General features: G+C 40.8%; 1 protein-coding gene across 3 annotated transcripts in view; it reads left to right on the plus strand.

Annotated features, from left to right (window-relative positions):
- Positions 1-13,948, plus strand: part of GABRG3 (gamma-aminobutyric acid type A receptor subunit gamma3) — a 317,527-nt gene extending 303,579 nt beyond the window's left edge. For all 3 annotated transcript variants that reach the window (XM_083501730.1, XM_083501729.1, XM_083501731.1), the window contains 3 exons: positions 1,656-1,852; positions 3,215-3,244; positions 3,725-13,948. In XM_083501730.1, coding sequence (XP_083357856.1) covers positions 1,656-1,852; positions 3,215-3,244; positions 3,725-4,003 — 506 coding nt within the window. In that variant the 3' untranslated portion in view covers positions 4,004-13,948. The remainder of the gene's footprint in view (positions 1-1,655; positions 1,853-3,214; positions 3,245-3,724) is intronic.
- The last annotated feature ends 7,165 nt before the right edge of the window (positions 13,949-21,113 follow it).

The raw sequence follows: 21,113 nt of genomic DNA on the forward strand, positions 1-21,113 counted from the left end.
TTCCACAAAGCTGGTGAACTTGAACCAGTGATTCCAGTTTTTTGAAGTCTAATAGTCATCTCCCCCTTGGCTTTCAGTGCTCCCCTAAGTAATCCCACCACCCCCAGGGGGCAGTACTGCCCACTTGGGAAGCCACTGTTTGAGTACAATACTCTAAGCACAACACTATGTGGTGTAATCCTGTACATACCCACTCAAAAGTAAGTCCCATTAAGTTCAGTGGAGCTTATTCCTGGGCAAATAGGGTTATAATGGCAGTCTAAAGGTCTTCTATTAAAGCACCCATCCACTACTCCACTGTGGTCAGTTTCAGGCGAGCTTTTTTTATAGGACAGCCATCAGTTCTGTTTGTTTCATAGTTGGGCATTTATTTAAGTCTGAAAGTGGAAACCCTCCCAGGCGAAATAGTAAAGAGTGCCTGATTCCAAAAATACATTTGTTTACAATACTGCCAAAGGCTACCTGCTGAAAACATCCTTATGCCTCTATATCATTAATGTTAATTAGACAGAATGAATAGAGAGTCTCAGTGGGCCAAAAGCTCCCTGGGTGTAACTCCTATTAACCTCAGTTGAGATACATCAGAGAGAAATTTCGCTCAGTGAAATTAATTAGTGAAAATACCAGTGCTCTTGGCAGCTGCTCTTGGTGGTATGAAGAGAGGGCTTTATCCCCTTCAGCAAAGGTCTTAGTATGTGGTACGTTTTATGATGAAATAATGAAGATAATCAGAAAGTGGATAGGGAGTGGGGGAGAGAAATGGAAAATAATTCATTTTATCTGGAGCTCTCAAATGATTTGATGAAGGTATAATTCTACAGTATATGATACCTTGAGATCTTCGACATATGCCAGAAGCAAGCAACATAAGACATGTAGGATGTACCTGATCTGCTGAGGCTTTCCACCAGAAAACCACCTGTTGCTCTTTTTCTGTTTTAGTAACAGTGTAGCACCCACCCATTGAAACAAACAGTTTTTCCAGAGGAACCACAAGAGCTCAGAAACCTGCTTTTTCTGTGCCTCCCCCTCTTCTGTTGAATAGCACTGCTGTTGAGATATCTGCGGGGGCCACTATTTGTACTGTCTGGAAACAATTGAAGACACTTTCCCCAAGTTGACAGGCTTCCCAAGCTAAATAAACGAGCCTTTGCTATGAGCGTCCACTTGTTCTAGTTTTAGGCTTCTTTAAATATATTTGCTGTTTCATGATTTTTAACTGTTTCTAATTATCATATGTGCAAATCGCCTTGAGATGGTGGCTTAGGCAGCGACTGATAAATCAACAGTAATAGCAATCGATCGTTTGTAATCCAGCCGCACAATTTAGACTGTGCAGATTGATTGGAAAGCCAATCAAAAAATGACCTTTGCTTACAAGTGGCACTGATTGTTTAAATAAAAGGGGGCAAATCCCTCCATTCTGTTCTGTTTTGGCTGCACAGTGATCTGCTTTTCTTTTCTTTACACACACACACACACACACACACACACACACACAGAGAAGTCCTACCAAACTATATTGTGACTTGTGAAGCCATGAAGAATGAAGTCATCTTTCTTCAAAGAGAGAACGATAATTGAATCACAGTTTTGTTCTGCATCTGGGTGTGTTTTCCTTTCAAAAACATGAAAAGACATGCTTTCATTTGCAGGTATCACCACCGTATTAACCATGACCACTCTCAGCACCATTGCAAGAAACTCCTTACCCCGTGTTTCCTACGTCACTGCCATGGACCTCTTTGTGACTGTGTGCTTCTTATTTGTGTTTGCTGCTCTGATGGAATATGCCACCCTCAACTACTACTCGAGTTGCAGGAAGCCACACTGCACAAAGAAGAAAAAGTCGGTAAGATGAGGTGGGGGAAGTGGAGGACCAAACTTCTGAATTAACAGATGTTGAGTGGAATCCAACGTTTTCACTCCTCTGTGACATGCGGGAAATATTCAGATGCAGGAAATACAATGCAATTTTCCCAATTATTGTGATAGTGCTTCTGTGCTGTTTTCTGATGTTCCGTTAACCTGTTGCATTATGGAAATGTGGCTTTTTGACTGATGTGCTAGCAGGTCACATCAAATTTCATTTGCACCAGGTGAGTGTGCTGTGACACAACCATGAGCATCACTGAACATTAGAAACCAGGGCAGAAGGTTGGCATGGAAGTGTTGCTCCACTTGTTGGTATAATAACTTGCGCAATTCCCAGAGTGGTTTAACGGTCAATACCTCTTTCTGGGGAACACTGGAGAAGTGTAGCTCTGTGAGGCAAATAGAGCTCTCCTAACAACTCTCAAGACCTTTAGGAAACTACAGTCCCCAAAATTCTTTGGGGGGAATCCATGTCTGCTTTAAGTGGCACCATAGCTCTTTAAAAGGTGTGAAAGTGGCCCAAGAGAAGAATTGGAACACGGATTGCAACACAGTAGAACAGACTTTCCCTCCAGATGTTTTGTTCTACAACTCCTATCCTCCCTTGGCCATGTTGACTGGTGTGGATGAGAAGTGTAGTCCAGAACATCTGGCGGGCATAAAGTTGGTCAAATGCGGCAATTTTTCTATTCACAAGAGCATAGAAGCTCTCTCTTCTACTTTACACAGACCATATTGAAATTTTACAATTCCCACAGTTTTGTAGCCTTGGCTTTATATATATATTTTTACAAATAAAAAGGTATTGTGATCTTTTTTTCCTCTAAGCCACAGGGGAAGGGTTAATATGTGCCTTTGCCTCCAGGCAGGACATTAATATGTAAAAGTTTCAAGTAGCTCAGTGATGTATTCATCCTTCTCTGAAGTAGTGATATATATATTTTCTTTAATGTTTTAATGCCATGAATGAATCATGGGGAGCACCCCCATGTCATTAAACATAACAGCCTGATTCATGACCCGTGAATCCCATTGATTTTAAATTAAGCTCACATTTTATTGCTTCCCGTTGAAACCCATGGAAGTGAAAAGGGCTTAATTTGGGCTGGATCCTGCCCACAGACAGGATCTGGACAATTCAGTTTAGATACAGAATGTGAGGATCTAGGCATCTTATGGGATGTTTAAGATCCTCACATTCTGTAACAAAACCCCCCTCCTCTTTAATATTTGAGAAACTGGCAAAAACGTATAAACGTTTACACCATATAATGTGTATTCTAGTCATGTCATTTCTTCTGAGTTTTTCTTCTTATTCTCTGATTTCTTTTACTTTGAGCTACCTGATGTCAGTTTCGGGCACATGATGGTGAGTACGGTTTTTAAACCTCTTTTAAAAAAATTAATACAGCCTAAAATGTTGCTATGAATGGAAATACTTTCTTCTGCTTTCCCCTGAGCTTTATGAATGCAAATTGAAATAAAACTGAAGTAAATAAATGCTTCACCTTCATGCTTCTTTATACTTTGCCTTAATACAAAAACACAGGTTTTGATTCAACAAAAAGAATGTGTCTATTAACCTTAAGACTTTAGTTGTTAGTATTCGGCGCTAGCCCGCTGTGCAGCTTTTCACCATGCAGAGTTTATCAATGAAAGCTATGGACATGGTACAGTTAAGCTGTACCATTCCTTCCTGAATGCTGAAGTGGTACAGTCCTAGGGGGATGTCTGCACTCCATGATTTCTCTGCTTGTCTAGACCAGCCCAAAGTATCTGCATGCCAAAACTCTGAAGTCCCTCTAGTAGCCAAGATACTATCTCTTCTGTCCTCTCTTTCCCCCCCTAGAACTATTCTGTGCTAGAGATGAGGCCTCCTCCTACAGTCATCGCATTGAATAATGCCATGTACTGGCAAGAATTTGAAGACAATTGTATCTATGAATGTCTGGATGGGAAGGACTGCCAGAGCTTTTTCTGCTGTTACGAAGAATGTAAATCCGGTTCGTGGCGGAAAGGAAGGATACACATAGACATCTTAGAACTAGACTCTTATTCAAGGGTCTTCTTCCCGACATCATTCCTGCTGTTTAACTTGGTGTACTGGGTTGGATATCTCTATCTCTAGAAATGGTGAAGGAAACTGTGTTTTCACACTTCTTAGGGATGGAGAACACGTGGAAGATGAGGACCTGGCCAGTGTCATCGCACAGAGTAAAGGTCACCTTACGCTTTGTCATCAGAGAAAGAGAAGATTTTATTTACACCTTTGCCTGAAAAAAACAACAACAAAATAAAATATTCATTTCAAGTATGAGATTATTATTATTATTATTTTGCTAAGTACACCAGACACTATTGTATAACAAATGTTTATTTATTGTTCCTACATAACGGAGGATTTGCTGGTGTGTTTTTTTCCTGGGTTACCAATTGCTATGTAGCGTTCAGGCAAGAAGGCTGAAGACAAGTACTCATTCATACATTATTCCCACCAACTTTTAAATACATTCTGGGAGCAAATGTTTATTGGTGTGGACTATCTATGATGTTCATTGAAAAGCCACTGGTATTCGTTTCATGGGATTTATAATATTTTTGTCTTGGTTTTAATTTGAGGGTTTTTTTTTAAAAAAATGTATGATTGACTTGAAACCTAAACATTTGCTTCTCATGAATATAGAGGTGTTGGTGTTACTAATGTAGCACCCCTTTAATACAAGTTGTGAAATTAATCTGACTGGTCGAACACTGCAGGAAATTATTTCTAGAATAACGTACTTGAATCTTGATAAGGCTTAGCTTGTTTATGGTAGTGTAGCAGATTGTAGCTGATTGGGTGTACGGTTCACTATATAATAGCACTAGGAGGGTGTGATTAATTGCAGGCTACCATTAAGTTTCTTCCATACATTAGATTTTCTTTTTCATGGATATTTAGGAGTGAGGGAAAGCTACTGATCCATCCTGTTTTGTTTTATTCTGCCCGTGCAGAATAAAACTCATGTACCTCAGAGTGCAATTCTATACCTGAGTTATGCTAGCTGACTGGACGTAGGAAGTGGCAAAAACGCCACTCTGACAGTGGAGATGACGTCACACCAACAGATGACCAACATAAATGTGAGTATAGAATTGCTCTGCTTATCACCATTCCATGTGAGTTCACATGTTATCCCTTGCACATTCAAGGGCCCCCATTCATTCCACTGGAAAGCCCTAATCTGTATGTGCTATCCTTTGAGGTCATGAATTGGATAAGAATGGGGGGAAGCGCTTGTTAGTGAGGGAATTCCACACACTTTGGAGTAGCAGCACTGGTAAGCATTCCTCTCTGTATTGGCACAACAGAAGCCTTATGTGTTCAAACAGGATTTTCTTGGGAAAGAAGTGAAATACTGCAGCTTCAGTTGTAATAAAGAGTGCATTTTGAAAAGTTATTATGGATGAAGAGATATTGGGATTTTTTAAAACTACTAATAGATTTTAAACTGGAAATGTGTTTTGTACTTTTGGTACACAGACATTAAATTGCTGAAAGTGTCACATTTTTTGTGTTGTGCAAACTGTTCATTATTGTGAAGCCCTTCATATCCCTTCCAAGAGTCCTGTATAAATGTGCCAAAATATCTACATTTTCTTTTTTAAAAGTTTTAAGTATTACTTCTGTCAAAAAAAAATCCACCAACTTTGAATAGAATGGCATTTTCAAAAGTGTACTCTCAATACCATCAAATGCCTTTTTCTGTCAATTTGTACCCTTAATTTTGCTTATTCCAAAATGGATATGATTGCCTGTGGTGCACAGTTCATATTGTTCTATTTATTTTCATTTTCTTCTGAAATTGGGAAGGCGAGAATGAGTCTCAAGAGCATGTTGGAAACAATAGTATGAGAAATATAGGAAATGGAATTTTCTTGATTTTTTTTTTAAAGGAATGAATACTTAATTTGAAAACTGTAAAAAAATTTTTACAAAATTAAGTGAAGTTCTGACATGGAAGAAGAAAAAATTAAGGGAAGGGCCACAGCTCAGTGGTAGAGCATTGTGGTCATTTTGCATACAAAAGGTCCCCAAGTTCAATGTGGCATCTTTTCAGGGTTTTACACAGGACCGACTCCCATGTGAAACCCTAGAGAACCATTACCAGTCATGGGAAATGATACTTACTATTGGTCTGACTTGGTAAAAAAGCAGCCTCCTATGTTTCTAATATGTTAAATGAATTCAGTTTTTGAGAGCAAAACTCCATCACAAGGATAGAGTGTAGTTTAACACGTACAATAGTCCTAATTATCTAGCTGGCTGGTTCAAGAATTTAGGAGTGCACTTCACTCTGTCCTAAGATACTCTGAAATATTTATCTTAGACCAAAATATTAATTTGTTTGGGTTATGCTGTTGTTTTGTTTTTTTAAAAAAGAACCTCAAAAGACTTCAGCCTTCTCTTCTTATGTAGGGTTGTGGATGGGGAGGTGTTTTTGAGTTCAGTTCATATTTTTCTAAAAGCTGTGAAATGTAGAAGAGTCTACACATATGTATACTAAAAGTCATGGACCTCTGGTAAGAACAACGTGAGCTATCATTGCAAAAACAAAGAAATAACAAAATACACCCCTGAATTGCTAACATAAGTATGAAAACCAAGCTAGTTATGGCCTAGCAACAGATCCTGCAAACACTCTATCCAATGAAAATCTGTGCATTTCAGTGGACCACATTAGATTCTGATCATTGGTAACTGCACTGAGCCTTTCTTTGAAAAAGTACAAAAATGTAATCCAGCTCCATGACCTTCAACGGGAAGTTAGACATTCATTTCTATAGGAGGGTAGTGAAGCTGTGGCACTTCAGATATTGCTGGACTATAAATCTCATCATCCCTGACCATAAGCTATGCTGGCTGGGGCTGATGGGAGTTGAAATCCAACAGCAAATGTAGGGCCAAAGGCTTCTCACCTCTGTTATAGAAGGGGAAAGCCACACTTTCCCCCCAATTACATAAAAATATGTAAACAGAAATCTCGTTTTATAGGACAGTACTTTTATAGTCTAGCATTAATTTTCTATGGGGATTCAGTCACAATACCGTGCCTTATCTGGACAATTAATTGTGTAATTAACAAACAACATCATTTGCGGCTTAAAATGCTCTTTTACCAAAGTACCTCATCTGATCAGAAGTGACTGATTTCCTAACTTGGCCAAAAAACAAAAACAAAAACAACACCTCACAGAAATCTTGGGCTGCCTGGGTGGTAAAAATCTTAACCCTGTGCCACACATTCATGCAAGACATTTATTCTATCTTGTTACAAAACAAGTATGTTATGAAAATAGTGCAGACAATGCATTCACAGGCCAACATTTCAGGGGTCTGAAAGTCTCTTAAACCAATTTTCTTAGGAAAATTGGCTTTAAATTTTCATCCTTCACCCTATGAATCATTGAGCATGGCAAATCTAAATTTGTACAGATATATAACCTAAGTGTTTAATATAACCAAATGTAGACAGGAATCCTCATCCTCAAAAATTCAACAATGCTTCCAAATACAGGTGGAAGCCAATGATAGTATCTGGAGAGAATTAAACTACAGTGGTACCTCGGGATGCGAATGGGATCTGTTCCGGAGCCCCGTTTCCATCCTGAACACAACGTAAGCCATGACGGCGCGTCTGCGCGCGCGGGGGTCACATTTTGCCGCTTCCACGCATGTGTGTGATGTCATTTTGAGCGTCTGCGCATGCGTGAGTGGCAAAACCCAGAAGTAACGCACTCCATTACTTCCGGGTTTCGTGGAGCACAACTCGAATGTGCTCAACCCGAAGCACATTCAACCCGAGGTATAACTGTACTATTTGCATTGAAATCAATGAAACTTAAAAATATTTATATTTGGCAGGATCATGGTCATTCCCCCCCTCCCCCAAAACAAAATCATGTAACTAAAAGTTCTATGGCTTCTGCCCTCTGAAAACAGTCATTGACTTGGTTTATGATATCATCCTGGCATTTGTGTGGTAGACTGCTTATGAGATATGTTGAGGTTTTCCTCCTTTCATAGGATCTATTGCTTCTTCATTGCCCTCGTTTCCACTTTGACCCATTGAATTTATTACTGATTCCTTTGCTTGCCTTCCAAATTCCTGTGCCTGTATTTCTGGAACCAGATAGCTATTACATGGCTTGAGTACAGCAAGACTTTGGTGATCCGCCACAGCTTAAAATAAATTGTTCGCTTTAAACAATAATTCACCTAGAGAAACTAGATTCAGGTAAGTGACCAGTGAGTAAAACCCCACTTCCAACAAAACAGAACTCATATAAACATTGCCTATTTTCCTTGTGTGTTATGAATTACCTCTGAAGAGGGTATCAAGCACAACAAAATCGGATGGAGACAAGCATGCAATTCACTTAATCTCATTGGGATCAGCATGAAGTAAAATGATTTGCAATTTGTTTATGCTGTGCCATAATTATAACAGCATGAGGATGCCCTTTTTAGGGAGTAATGGACAGTTCAAGGGCCTATGTAAGCTTCTCAGCTCTTCCCTACCATTTTTCATGACACTGCACTGTTGTGCTCGTGTTAGTTCTGGTAATTATTGTACACAAGAAGCCATGTCCAACCAACTCGTATTCAAAGCTGACCAATTGAAATCAATGGGCTTCAGCTACTCTGATGTTTGATGTCACCCTGTGCCCCTGATAGGAACTTCCTCCAGTGAATGAAGTTTAGCCAATTGATCACCAGTGCTGGAGGACATTGAAACAACCACTTTTCCAGCCTTTTTTCTTTCCTACGATGCATTCTTCAAGTACCTTATAGAAATGTGAAAAAGCATACGGACTTGAGCTAACTTTTGCCTTGATCTGCTTGTCCCAGAATTAAGCAAGGGCCACAGTTGACTTTGTGCCAGAACGTTGACTTTTGCCAGGGCTGAAACCATTTCTAGAATGGATCCAGGGGTTCTGTTGTTTTCCAGAGCATTAGACCTGATCTAGAAATTGTAATGATGGAACTACAGCCAGTGGTTCAGGGGACTGTTTGAATGATGCTGCAGCCAGAGATTATTGAGAGTGAGACGAAAAATGCCTCTGGAATGACATGGATGTAACATCATTTAAGCAGAGGCATAACAGGCTGTGATTATGGTAGGCTGTGAATTACAACACTGCTGCCATAAGCAGAGGTGCCCCCACCCCATTTCACTGTCTCGGCTGAAATGGGAAGGTGCTGCCCCCCCCCCCCCCGCACTACTGCCGCTCCAACACCAAAAGCCTCATTTACGAGGGTCACATGGCAGCAGCACACTTGCCAGGGCAAGTGGAACATCCGTGGGGGCACTGCCCATGGTATTCCATCGCTGCTTCAATGGGCCAAGAAGCTAAAGGAAGAGCCCTACGCAGAGAAGCTGATGGCAGTGCCACCTACACTATTTATCATAGGAAGATCGCCTCTCACAATGAAGCAAGCTTTTTTTAAAATACAAAAAAACTGAGAATGGAGTCAAAAATGCTGCTCCACTTTCAGGGCTGACGTAGAGAAAATAGGGTTCAGCACTAAGATCTCCAGCTTGCTGGATCCTACTGAAACGAAGATGCCTGTTTCAGCTTCCACGATCCATTCTAGTGATTTGGCCGAGTAAGAATATAAGACGAGCCTGATGGATCAGGCCAATGGTCCATCTAGTCCTGCCTCCTGTTTTCAAAGTGGTCAACTAGACAGCTGGAGAAAATAATAATAATAATAATAATAATAATAATAATAATAATAAATTATTTATATCCTGCCTTCCCCAGCCGCAGCCGGGCTCAGTAATGCTACTCCCTTCCCTGAAAATATTCAGTGGAAAGAAATGTAGCAGTAATTTCACCCCATATCCCTATAAACATAACTGTGCAAGTCATTTATTTGGCTTATTCCCACTAATGACAAAGAGGTGCCATTTTAATCTGGAGCTGGCGGATCCAACTGTGATATTGGAGCATCCCTGCTGCAGTTCTAACTGGTGTTGTGATATCTCTTCCAAGCGACTGTTAACGCATCCCTTGGCTTTTGAAAATAATGGAAGGAAAGAAACATAATTTGCAGGCATCGGTGACAACGCTTGTCCAAGTGGTTTATATTTTATTTTGCAACATAGAAGCAATTAAAAGTTTTAAAGGAAAGGGCAAGAGGAAATCGTAGGGATTGTTCTTTGACACTAAAAACCCTTGCTTTATCATTAAGATATGCTGTAAAATAAGCAACAAAGATCTTCTGCTCTTTATTGCCAATTTTTGTCCAGTAGAAGCGAACATTTCACATATCAAAACTCCCCCCATTGCAGTACCTTATGTCAACTGGCAACCAGCAATCATATTTCCCCATAATATTAAAAGCAGCATTTGTTGAGCATTTAGTGCCTTGTAGAAGCATTATTGTTTTTATGGAATTCATCGCTCAATTATCCACCAATGCCAAATTCATTCTTCTCCCCCCCCCCCCACATAAAAATTAAAAAATAAACCCCATCCGCACTCACAGGTAGATGAACATAACTGCCCTATACAATATTCTGTTGATCCAGCCCATTGGCTGTAATTTACAAGCCACTTACGCTGGACAAGAACTGCAGCTCCCCTTGCCCTTGGTTCTCAAATAAGCAGCACTACCCTAAGTGGTCCTTGTACTAGAGCCTTAACCTATGAGCTAAAGTGCTATACAGCATGTCTGAATTAATTGGCATATTGATTTCTCATTTGTTTCCATTCCCAACTATTCTATGTCATTTATTTCTCCCAAGGAAATGAAGCCTCCGTGATCCCTTCAAAATGGGATTCACAGAAAAAAATGTGTTCAAAGACAGAGAAGCCAACTCAAATAATTTTAGAATATTATTTTTACGCTCTTAATACCATATATAGCATTTGGAACTAATCACACTACTATAAGTGAACATAGGCCAAAATACATCCTTCTCCAAAAGGGGAAGGATAGACAAAGGGCAGTTTTGCATGGCTTGGTAGGCCAAAGTATAGCTTAGCCAGATAATGCAAATGTGCAGACTCCCTTAACTACAGCTTGGGGTTAGTGAGGCAAGAGCTTAACCAGGAACCCTAGTATGGAAGATGCTGAGCCAAAACATGAGGTCCTCTCTGGGAACCTGCATATTTATGCAGTCTCATTAAACAATGGTTTGGTTACCATGTCACACAAATCAGATCAAACATTGTAAAAGGAGCAGCTTGTAGAATACAGTGCAACTCTGCTGAGTTGATCAGCCACAGCTTAATATAAATTGCTCACTTCTGAGTTGAACAGAATTCAAGAAGCTTACGTCCTTACTATTATAGCTTCTTGTTGTTTAGTCGTTTAGTCGTGTCCGACTCTTCGTAACCCCATGGACCAGAGCACGCCAGGCACTCCTGTCTTCCACTGCCTCCCACAGTTTAGTCAAACTCATGTTGCTAGCTTCAAGAACACTATCCAACCATCTCATCCTCTGTCGTCCCCTTCTCCTTGTGCCCTCCATCCTTCCCAACACCAGAGTCTTTTCTCTTCTCATGAGGTGGCCAAAGTATTGGAGCCTAAGCTTCAGGATCTGCCCTTCCAGTGAGCACTCAGAGCTGATTTCCTTAAGAATGTATAGGTTTGATCTTCTTGGAGTCCATGGGACTCTCAAGAGTCTCCTCCAGCACCATAATTCAAAAGCATCAAGTCTTTGGCGATCAGCCTTCTTTATGGTCCAGCTCTCACTTCCATACATCACTACTGAGGAAACCACAGCTTTAACTATACGGACCTTTGTTGGCAAGGTGATGTCTCTTCTTTTTAAGATGCTGTCTAGGTTTGTCATTGCTTTTCTCCCAAGAAGGCTTCTTTTAATTTCGTGACTGCTGTCACCATCTGCAGTGATCATGGAACCCAAGAAAGTATTATAGCTAGCTGACACAAATTTGTATGGCCTTTGTAATATCAATGGACCAAAAAGGCATAGATGATGCAGCATGAGAGGCCTAGAGAGGGGATACTGCCCCTTTCTGCCTTCTCTCTAGAACTGACAACACCTCACAACCAAACTAATGAGTGATAGAGCAGGGGCAGGAGGCAGGAGGCAGCTGTCAGTGCAGAAGTACTGATGGCTGCTGTGGTGGGGGGACTGGAGTCCAGTTCTACCGCCAACAGAAGGAAGCCAGTATCAGTGCTGTGATCTTAGTTTACAATTGTATGGGAAGTTTTCTTAGCACAGTGATGAATAGAATTGGTCCAAACTTTTTAAACTGTGCTTTAGGGGAAAATCATAATATTTGGACTACATATGAAACAACGACATTTTCTGCTGCTGTATTCTTGTGTAAAGTATATGCAGGTCAACTTCACTTATTGGTTGAGCAGCATCTAAAGCAAGGTTGGGGAACCTGTAGCCCTCCAGATGTTGTTGCACTACAACTCCCATCATCCCTGAACATTTGGCATACTAACTGGGGCTGATGGGAAGTTCGCCAGCCCTGCTTTAAATGTTATTCAAAGATCATCAGTGAAGTTCCTCTAGCAGAACATCTTCATTCAGTGAGGAAAGTTCTGATTATTCAGATATTTGATGACTACCATTATCCCAAAGTACAAAACTGAGATTTTCCTTCATTCTTTATTTTTTTGAGGTGATAAAAAGTGCCACTTAATCGGACAGGGGTTATGCTTTCAAGAGAAGAAACATGAAAGTACTATAAAATATTTTTATATGCTGCCTACACACCTTACTTTGGATATGTGACTCATGTAGCTTGCAGAACTCACATTTCCCAGACCGAGATGTCTTTATGGACCATTGGAGGAAGAAGACAATCCAATTAGAACCACCCAGCAACCTTTTCTCTTCCTCGTATTTTCAAACTGAATGTGTTTCTCATCTCCCACAAGACATGCACATATCCAAAAATGACCACAATGCCTCAAGACCTTATCATTAACCTTATCACTGCTAAGGTCCCAGGTGAAGTAGAGATGAATGAGCCAGTAGAAAAGCATTTGCAAAGAAAGGAGGTGAATGACTTTTCAGTTTTGTTTCAGAGTTCTATGGGTAGTCCTCTTTTTTTCCTTTATTCCAAATATTTTTGCATGACTCACAAAGCTCAGTCAAAGAGGTGGAAATGAGTGTTTGACATTTCATCGTCACATTGATAATCTACCAATTAGGAAGTGTTGCAAGGCAGTTGTATAGACTGAAGATAGGTCTATCAAGAACTATCAGCCATGACAATGAAATGCAACCTTCCCATTCAGTGGCAGTAGAGCACTGACTATCAGATGGAAGGAACAGAGAGTAAGACGATGGTCATTTGCATCATGGCTTGTTGTGTACTCCCAGAAGCATCACCTAGCTCTGTTGAAGGCATAACATTGGGAACTGTTGGGGACAGAATGTTGACCTAGACTGGCCTTGCTTAAATCCAGAGAGACAAGTCTTTCTTATGCCCACCTCTGGGTCACTGAGCAATGTGTCATGTCTACCCAATTTTATCGTCTATACAAAAGTTGTGCCAACTCTCTGTAACTTGCTACAAATTATTCTCTAAATTATCCACACTCAAAAAATCCCCCTCCCCAAATTGCTTCAGTTGCCTTGCAATATTACAAGGTTAAAGAAAATAATTTAACATCAGATCAGGAAGAAAAATCTGTCCACTCCCTTGTCAATTTTGACAAAGCCATAATGTGCCAATATACTTAGGTTTTTCAGTAAGTACCCCAAAATGAAATGAAATTCTTGTGGAGGTTCTAGATACACATATTTAAAAATTAGTTATCAGGAAGCCAAAAACACACTTCTGGATCTATCCATATTAAGGGAGCCGACTCGGTTTTTAAATATATATGAAAGCCAAGGTATGCATCTTCTTTTTACTGTGACACTACAAAAAGAACCAAATAATCAAAATTGTACACAAAAGGAACAAACAAGCTTGAAAATATTCTTGGATGGAGAATTTGCAGGATCAAACTCTTTAGTTGTGTTGTCATTCACTGCAAGATATTGTACCATAATAACACAACAATTATAGTTATATTAGTGAAAAGAAAGTAACACACCCAACTGTACTGTTTGTTTTGCAGCTCACCTTATGGTCATTTTGATTTGGAATACTGTTGAACTACAACACAATTTTTTCAAAAAGAAAAGAAAAAAGAATCACATACAAAAACTACAGAAGGTTCATTATTTTAAAACTGGTTTTCCCTTCTTCATTAGCAGTACAGCTTGTGATGTTTTAGTGAACTGAAAGTATACTTCTGTGCCCAAAATGTGCCTTGATTAATACAGGTAGCACTAGTGCCAGTATGCCATTTTAGCTTAGGTAGCAATTTTAGTAATGTTCACATAAAGACCCAGCCAGTCCAATAAAGCCAGCCATCTTTTATTCCCTACACAAGCATTTCCAATAGAAAGCTGCCCTCTTAAAGACACATGCGTCCAATTTTTGTGTTAAAGAGGTAGGGCTGTGCATCTAGACCAATATTTATATTTGTATTTTGATTCTAACATTTGTATTTCTGAATACAAATAAAAGCGCATATTATCAGAACTTGGTAACGTGTAACTTGGTTATTGATTCCTATGTCAGGCACACCATTTCTTGAGAACCATGTCAGAGACGAAATTTGGACACCCATGTGGGATGAGCCGTGAGCTGGGGGATCAGGCTCTGAATCAGTCACAATTCGGAGGGCAGGGAGGGAGGATTGGGAACCAAGCCAGAGGTCAGGGCCATGAATCAGGACTGAAGAGCAAACAAGGAGGAAGAAGCAAGGAGGAAGAGAGGAATACGACCACAAAACAAGTCAGAGCTAGAGGGCAAACCAGGAGGCAGGAGCAAGGACCACAGAATGACCAAAGCTACAGGAATACACACTGGAACAAGAAGCTTTCTTACATACCTTCCTGTCCAGAACTCTCAAATTGCCTGCCTGGTCCAGGACCTGAAAGCACATTACAAAGTAGCTGCCCCTTTGCTGTTCAATGGTTCACCATATGGAGAGCTGTACAGGGGTTTGGCTGCTCCTGCACTCTGTGAATTTGGCCCTTAAGGTTAAGTTGCTGATGCGCTGTACCTCTGGCCTCTCCCTCTGCCTCTCACCCCCGGCTTATAGCACATGTCTGTTTTCAGTGGGGCTTGCTTCCAGGTAAATGCACATAGAACCGCCCTCTAACTCTGCTGGCCCTAAATAGCAACAAAATCTGTCCCCAGAGACAGTAACCGCACCACTGACAATCTTACTAACAGAAATACCTTTGTTGTGAATTCATACATACGTGAGATAGTTTATGAGAGAGCACAGTGGAAACCAGACCTTTAGGAAATGTTACTTAGGAGGACCTTATTCCTGCATTGCAGGGGATTAGACTAGATGTCCTCCAAAGTCCCTACAGTCCTATGATTCTGCGACCTTATCTTTGTTACCTAGCATTACAATGTCTGGAAATTGTCCAAGATTTCATTTAACGGCAATAGCGTCTGAGATAAAATGGATGTTCAGCTATTTTTATTTTCTAAAGTCTTCTGTCAAAATACAGGCAATGTTATTGAAAGGTGCACATTTCCCCATTCTTTCTCTGCCTGGGATATATTCATACTTCGGCAAGAACATTCTGCTTGCTACTTCAAAAATGGTCAAATGAAAATTCTGTCAATGCCTTATGCAACAAGTGAGAAAGCAATGTGGTGAGTGGTGAATAAAGGCCTGAAAAACTCATGCAATGCAACTCAGTTCAAGTATGTCACTTAAGGTAAAGGTAAAGGGACCCCTGACCATTGGGTCCAGTCACGGACAACTCTGGGGTTGCAGTGCTCATCTCACTTTATTGGCCGAGGAAGCCGGTGTACATGTGGCCAGCATGACTAAGCCACATCTGGCAAACCAGAGCAGCACACGGAAACGCCGTTTACCTTCCTGCTGGAGGGGTACCTATTTGTGTACTTGCACTTTGATGTGCTTTCGAACTGCTAGGTTGGCAGGAGCAGGGACCGAGCAATGGGAACTCACCCCGTCGCGGGGATTCAAACCGCCAATCTTCTGAACAGCAAGACCTAGGCTCTGTGGTTTAACCCACAACGCCACCCGCGCCACTTATAGACTGTCAAATAACCCAAATAACTGGACACCAGTGGTTCCATCTGCACTATACATTGAAAGCACTATGATACAACTTTAAATAGCCATGGCTTCCCCCAATGAATCCTGGGGATTGCAGTTTGTTAAGGGTGCTCAGAGGAGACCCCTATTCCTCCCTCGGAGCTACAATTCCAGAGATCTCTGGGAAGATAGACCAACTGTTAAATCACTCTGCAAATTACAGCCCTTTAAGACAAACAGAAGAAACAGAAGAAATATAGATTGGTGTACTGGGCTGGATAAAGTTCTAAAATGGATTGTTCCTCTCATGGCCTTGGGAGAAAACCAAGATTGCACAAGCATAGTCTTCACAAACTGACCAACACAGAGTTAACTGGAACATTTCTCTGGCAATGGCAGGTTGGCAAAGGTAGGTCACAAGCATGGCAATTAATGATTATTACCATTCCCTGTATGTATCTATTAAGGATTGTCCATCTAAGTGTGCATCCATATTTATGATTATCTGTGGAGTTGTAGGGAAGAATAAGCACTATTTGTGTGAACCAGCCTTTAGTTACAAAAAGGTTAGCTGTTAAAATGTGGTTAATCATCTACAGTGGTACCTCGGGTTACATACGCTTCAGGTTACATACGCTTCAGGTTACAGACTCCACTAACCCAGAAATAGTACCTTGGGTTAAGAACTTTGCTTCAGGATGAGAACAGAAATCGTGCTCCGGCGGCGCGGCAGCAGTGGGAGACCCCATTAGCTAAAGTGGTGCTTCATGTTAAGAACAGTTTCAGGTTAAGAACGGACCTCTGGAACGAATTAAGTACTTAACCCAAGGTACCACTGTAATCAGCTTTTGAGTGTCTGTTTTGGTTGAAAAATACACATATGTGACCAGATGACTATTATTAATAGCCCTGTTTGGTGAAATGCCTTTTAATACAGTCATACCTCGGAAGTCGAATAAACTCCGTTCCGGAAGTCCTTTCGACTCCCGAAACATTTGGAAACCAAGGCACGACTTCCAATTGGTTTCCGATTGCACAGGCGCACCGGAAACAATAGCGGAAGCCATGCCAGGCATTCGGCTTCCAAAAAAAAAGAAAACCAGAACGCTCACTTCCAGTGTTTGATCGTTCGGGAACAGGAACATTCGACTCCCAAGGCGTTTGGGAGCTGAGGTACGACTGTAATTCTATTTACATATTTTTCCATTAGATTACAATATTTTTAACAACTGCATTTTTATTTGCAGGTGTAGTTGCTTTTGACACACACACACACACGCACAGTTTGTTTTAAATTGTTTGCTGTTCTGTATATGCCAAATAGTGTGTGTGTGTGTGTGTGTGTGTATAAACAGAGACTATAGGGTTGAAACGCATTTGATCATTATTCCATTTTGTTTTACTGAGTAGTTTTATATTCTATCTGTTTACAATCTCTCATTATTAGTTACATAAAACACTTGCATAACGCCAGCTCTATGCTAATTCAGTTGGCATTACTTGGAAGTTCAGTTCCCAACTTGTTCATAATCACCTCTCTTGGTTTGCTGGCACTTGCTTCCTCTTTATTTCACCTCATCATCTCCCAAAGTAGGGAAGATGTGATTTAAAAGATAGGCCCTGTTTAAAGGCTCAGAATCTAACAGGCAAATAAAACAAGGGGGGAGAGGGAAGGGAGGGCTATCAATATACAATACCAGTACATGAACAGGGCTTGCACAATAGATTTTGCCACCAGAGGCAAAGGAGAAAATAGCAGCTTCTCCCATTTCTGTATACATAATACGACTGAATTGGCAGGTGGATTAATACTCCACCACTATTCACGGGGTATCATCCTTCACCCCATCTGGGGCTGCAGGGCAGATCAAGGGGACTAGGAGTGGGATGAGGGAGAAGTTTGATTCAGTTTGCATTGTAAGGCAAAGTTACCTAATTCACATATTCCCAAACAATATTTGAACAATATTCAATCAGCTCACACTGATTTCAGTGGGAGAGTTAAGCAGGCACTCAAAATCTATCGCAATGAAACCAGGAGGAATGAAAAATCCTTATTTCTGATGGGTTGTGTCCTTATTGGCTAGCACTAGCATCAGTTAATTAGTTAAATACATGTTTGTGGCAATCTACATATAGTTATGCTCCTACAAGTGTAATATTTTAGTTAAATGAAGAGCAACAGAGCAGGTTAACACCGTTTGTATAAGAAGCGCTTTTTGCAGACCTGGCTGCTCATTCTGCAAGAACCCAGTGGTTAGCACAATTGTCTGGGTTTCTGATTGCCATAAAATATGCCTATTAATAACAGCAGGTTGGCTCTGTGAATAGAAGAAGCAACATGAAAACTGGTCCCCCATGATCATCTGCATATTTTTACAAGGAGTTGCCAAGTATATAATCTATTTCCTATGTGTTTTAAGTGGACAAATCGTCTTGAACCTGCTTTAAAAGAATCAAAGAATAACACTTTCCACTGAACTAGTGATTTATTTCAATTTCATCCTTTTTAATATGCTTTCTTCTGCCTCTTTTTTCTTCTACCTCTGATTCCTTTTGCCATCAATCCCATTGAACTCATCGGGTGGTGCTCACTGCTGTGTTTGATTATTCTGGGGTTTGCAAAAATTACCTCCATTTTTGTCAGGCCAAATTCTTTGCCCTCGGTCTCAGCCATTGTCGAGTTTCTGCAACACATGGGATAATGTCAAAATGAAGGCGATTACCTGTCTATAGTGGTCCGTGCTTTGGTGACCTCCCAGTTGGATTACCATTATCCATTATATACCATTATATGCGTGGCTGCCCTTGAAGACGACGCAGAAGCTTCAATTAGTGCAGAATTTGGCTGCCAGAATTTTAACAGGTACATATGGACAGCCTCAGACATTTCGCTCCCTGAAGCAGACGATAAGATAGCACCCCCTCCTATCCCATCTACAAAGGGTGATAGGATCGGCGGTTGAATCTTATGTCAACACTGGTGACAGGACCCCATACCTGGGGGCAGCAGGATGGCTTAGAAGGTGTAGGATGAGTTGTGGTGTACATACAGATTTGTCCTCAAGCCCCGCACTGCCACTCCAGTTCTTTAGCATCTGCCACCTAAGGCAGCTGCTTTACTTTACTTTGCCTAGTGGTAGGGCTGGCCTTGCTGGTGCCACCAGGTTTGCTCATAATGCTCAAATCATTGAAGAACTTCAATGGTTGCCTACACTGTTGGGTCCAATTGAAGGTGCTGAGATTTACATTTAAAATCTGTAACTAAAAACCTGAGAGGGAGCACCACTTCCCATACCAGCCTGCCTATGTCTTAAGATCCTCAACTCAGGCCCTGCCCTAAGTGTTGCTCTTCTCAAAAGTGCATGGTTTGAAGTACATATGAAGAAGAGGGTTTCTTCATTGGTGGTGCCTTTGCTTTACAATATTTTTGGTACCAGGTTAAGATGTTTCTATATATTTTTTTTAAATGGTTAAAAATTATCATATATGTAATCTGCTAAAGGGGATGCGGATGGCGCTGTGGGTTAAACCACAGAGCCTAGGACTTGCCGATCAGAAGGTCAGCAGTTCGAATCCCCGCGACGGGGTGAGCTCCCGTTGCTCGGTCCCTGCTCCTGCCAACCTAGCAGTTCGAAAGCACCTCAAAGTGCAAGTAGATAAATAGGTACCGCTTTGGCTCCCCCAATTATTCTGCCCACAAACAGGGCGGGCAATTTGGAAAAGCCATCTGGACATAGCTAGGAACATAGGAAGCTGCCTAACAATGAGTTGGTCCATCTACCTGCTACTGTCAAATAACCCAAGTAGCTGGACACCTGCACTATACATTGAAAGCACTATAGTCTATCCTCCTGCTACACTGACTGGTAGCAGCTGTCCAGAATTTCAGACGGAAGTCGTTCCTGGTTCTCCTACCCGGGGATACTGAAGACTGAAACTAGGATTTTTTGCATGCTGTGGAACTGCTTTGCCACTAAGCTGTGGCCCATCCCTTAAGAAAATCCAACTATCCATCACCATTGGCAATCTATGAAGACTTACGGTTTTATCATTTTAAGATACTGGAGAAAGCCTTCTTCTGGATCATTTAACAGTTCAATCCTATGTCTGCTGACTAAGCTCAATTGAGTTTGATGGGTCTCACTGTGCAAAGCATTGCCCCTGAGTCAGATAGTCAAAGCACCCAATTTTTGTCTGGTATTCAATCAAAACCAAGAATTTAATACATTAGGAAAGCATCTTGCATTGTTTAGGCTACAATCCTTTGACTACTAAGCCTGGAAGGTTTACTTCTGAGTAAATATACATCTATTTGTGCCATAAATCCTTGTGAAACTGAAACTGAAAGCAGAAACTAAATCCCAATCCTTGGGATCTGAAAATATTTTATGAAGAACAAAAATACAGAAGGGAAAATGATATGACCACGATTTGTTTGTTTTTCTTTTTCACCTTTTGGGTGGGTTTTCGAAGGAAGCTTTGACAGCCAAATAACTTTTGGATTAGAGTAATATGAATTGTAGCTGTTTTGACAGCATGTTGCTTAAAGCTAATAAAAATATTGGAGCTGTGGTTGTCAGTAATATTGGGCTCTCTTCACCCTTCACCCCCTTCTCTCTCTCTCTGTCTCTCTAGCTATCTGTTACATAATACCATTCACTCTTAAAGCAAAATAGGATGATGGGGGGGGGATTGCATCCAGTTTACATTTAACAATGAACCTACCTAATCCACACATTCCAAAACAAGAATCAAAACAAAATCATCCTTTGAAATGCACACCTTTTTCTGAATCTTTCAGTGCAATTCTCCATCCAAGTAATGTGTACAAAATGCACTGAGAAAGTGTGCATAAAGATGCACATGTATGTTAAATCACATACAAAATGCATTATATTGGGAAAATTTGTTTTGCAAAATTTTAGCCAAAATTGCTTAGAAGCATTTATATATACAGGGAAATTGAGCTCATTCCTGACTCTGAAGCACCCCCCTTTTCCTATTCTAGACTGGATGCAGCCCTGAACAGATGCACTCCTCTAGGGGACTGAGGATACCTTAAATCATCTTCTTGCCAGTCCCGCTAGTATATATGAACATCAGAAATCTC

Source organism: Podarcis liolepis (assembly GCF_965112155.1).
Source record: "Podarcis liolepis genome assembly, chromosome: 4".
NCBI lineage: Eukaryota > Metazoa > Chordata > Lepidosauria > Squamata > Lacertidae > Podarcis > Podarcis liolepis.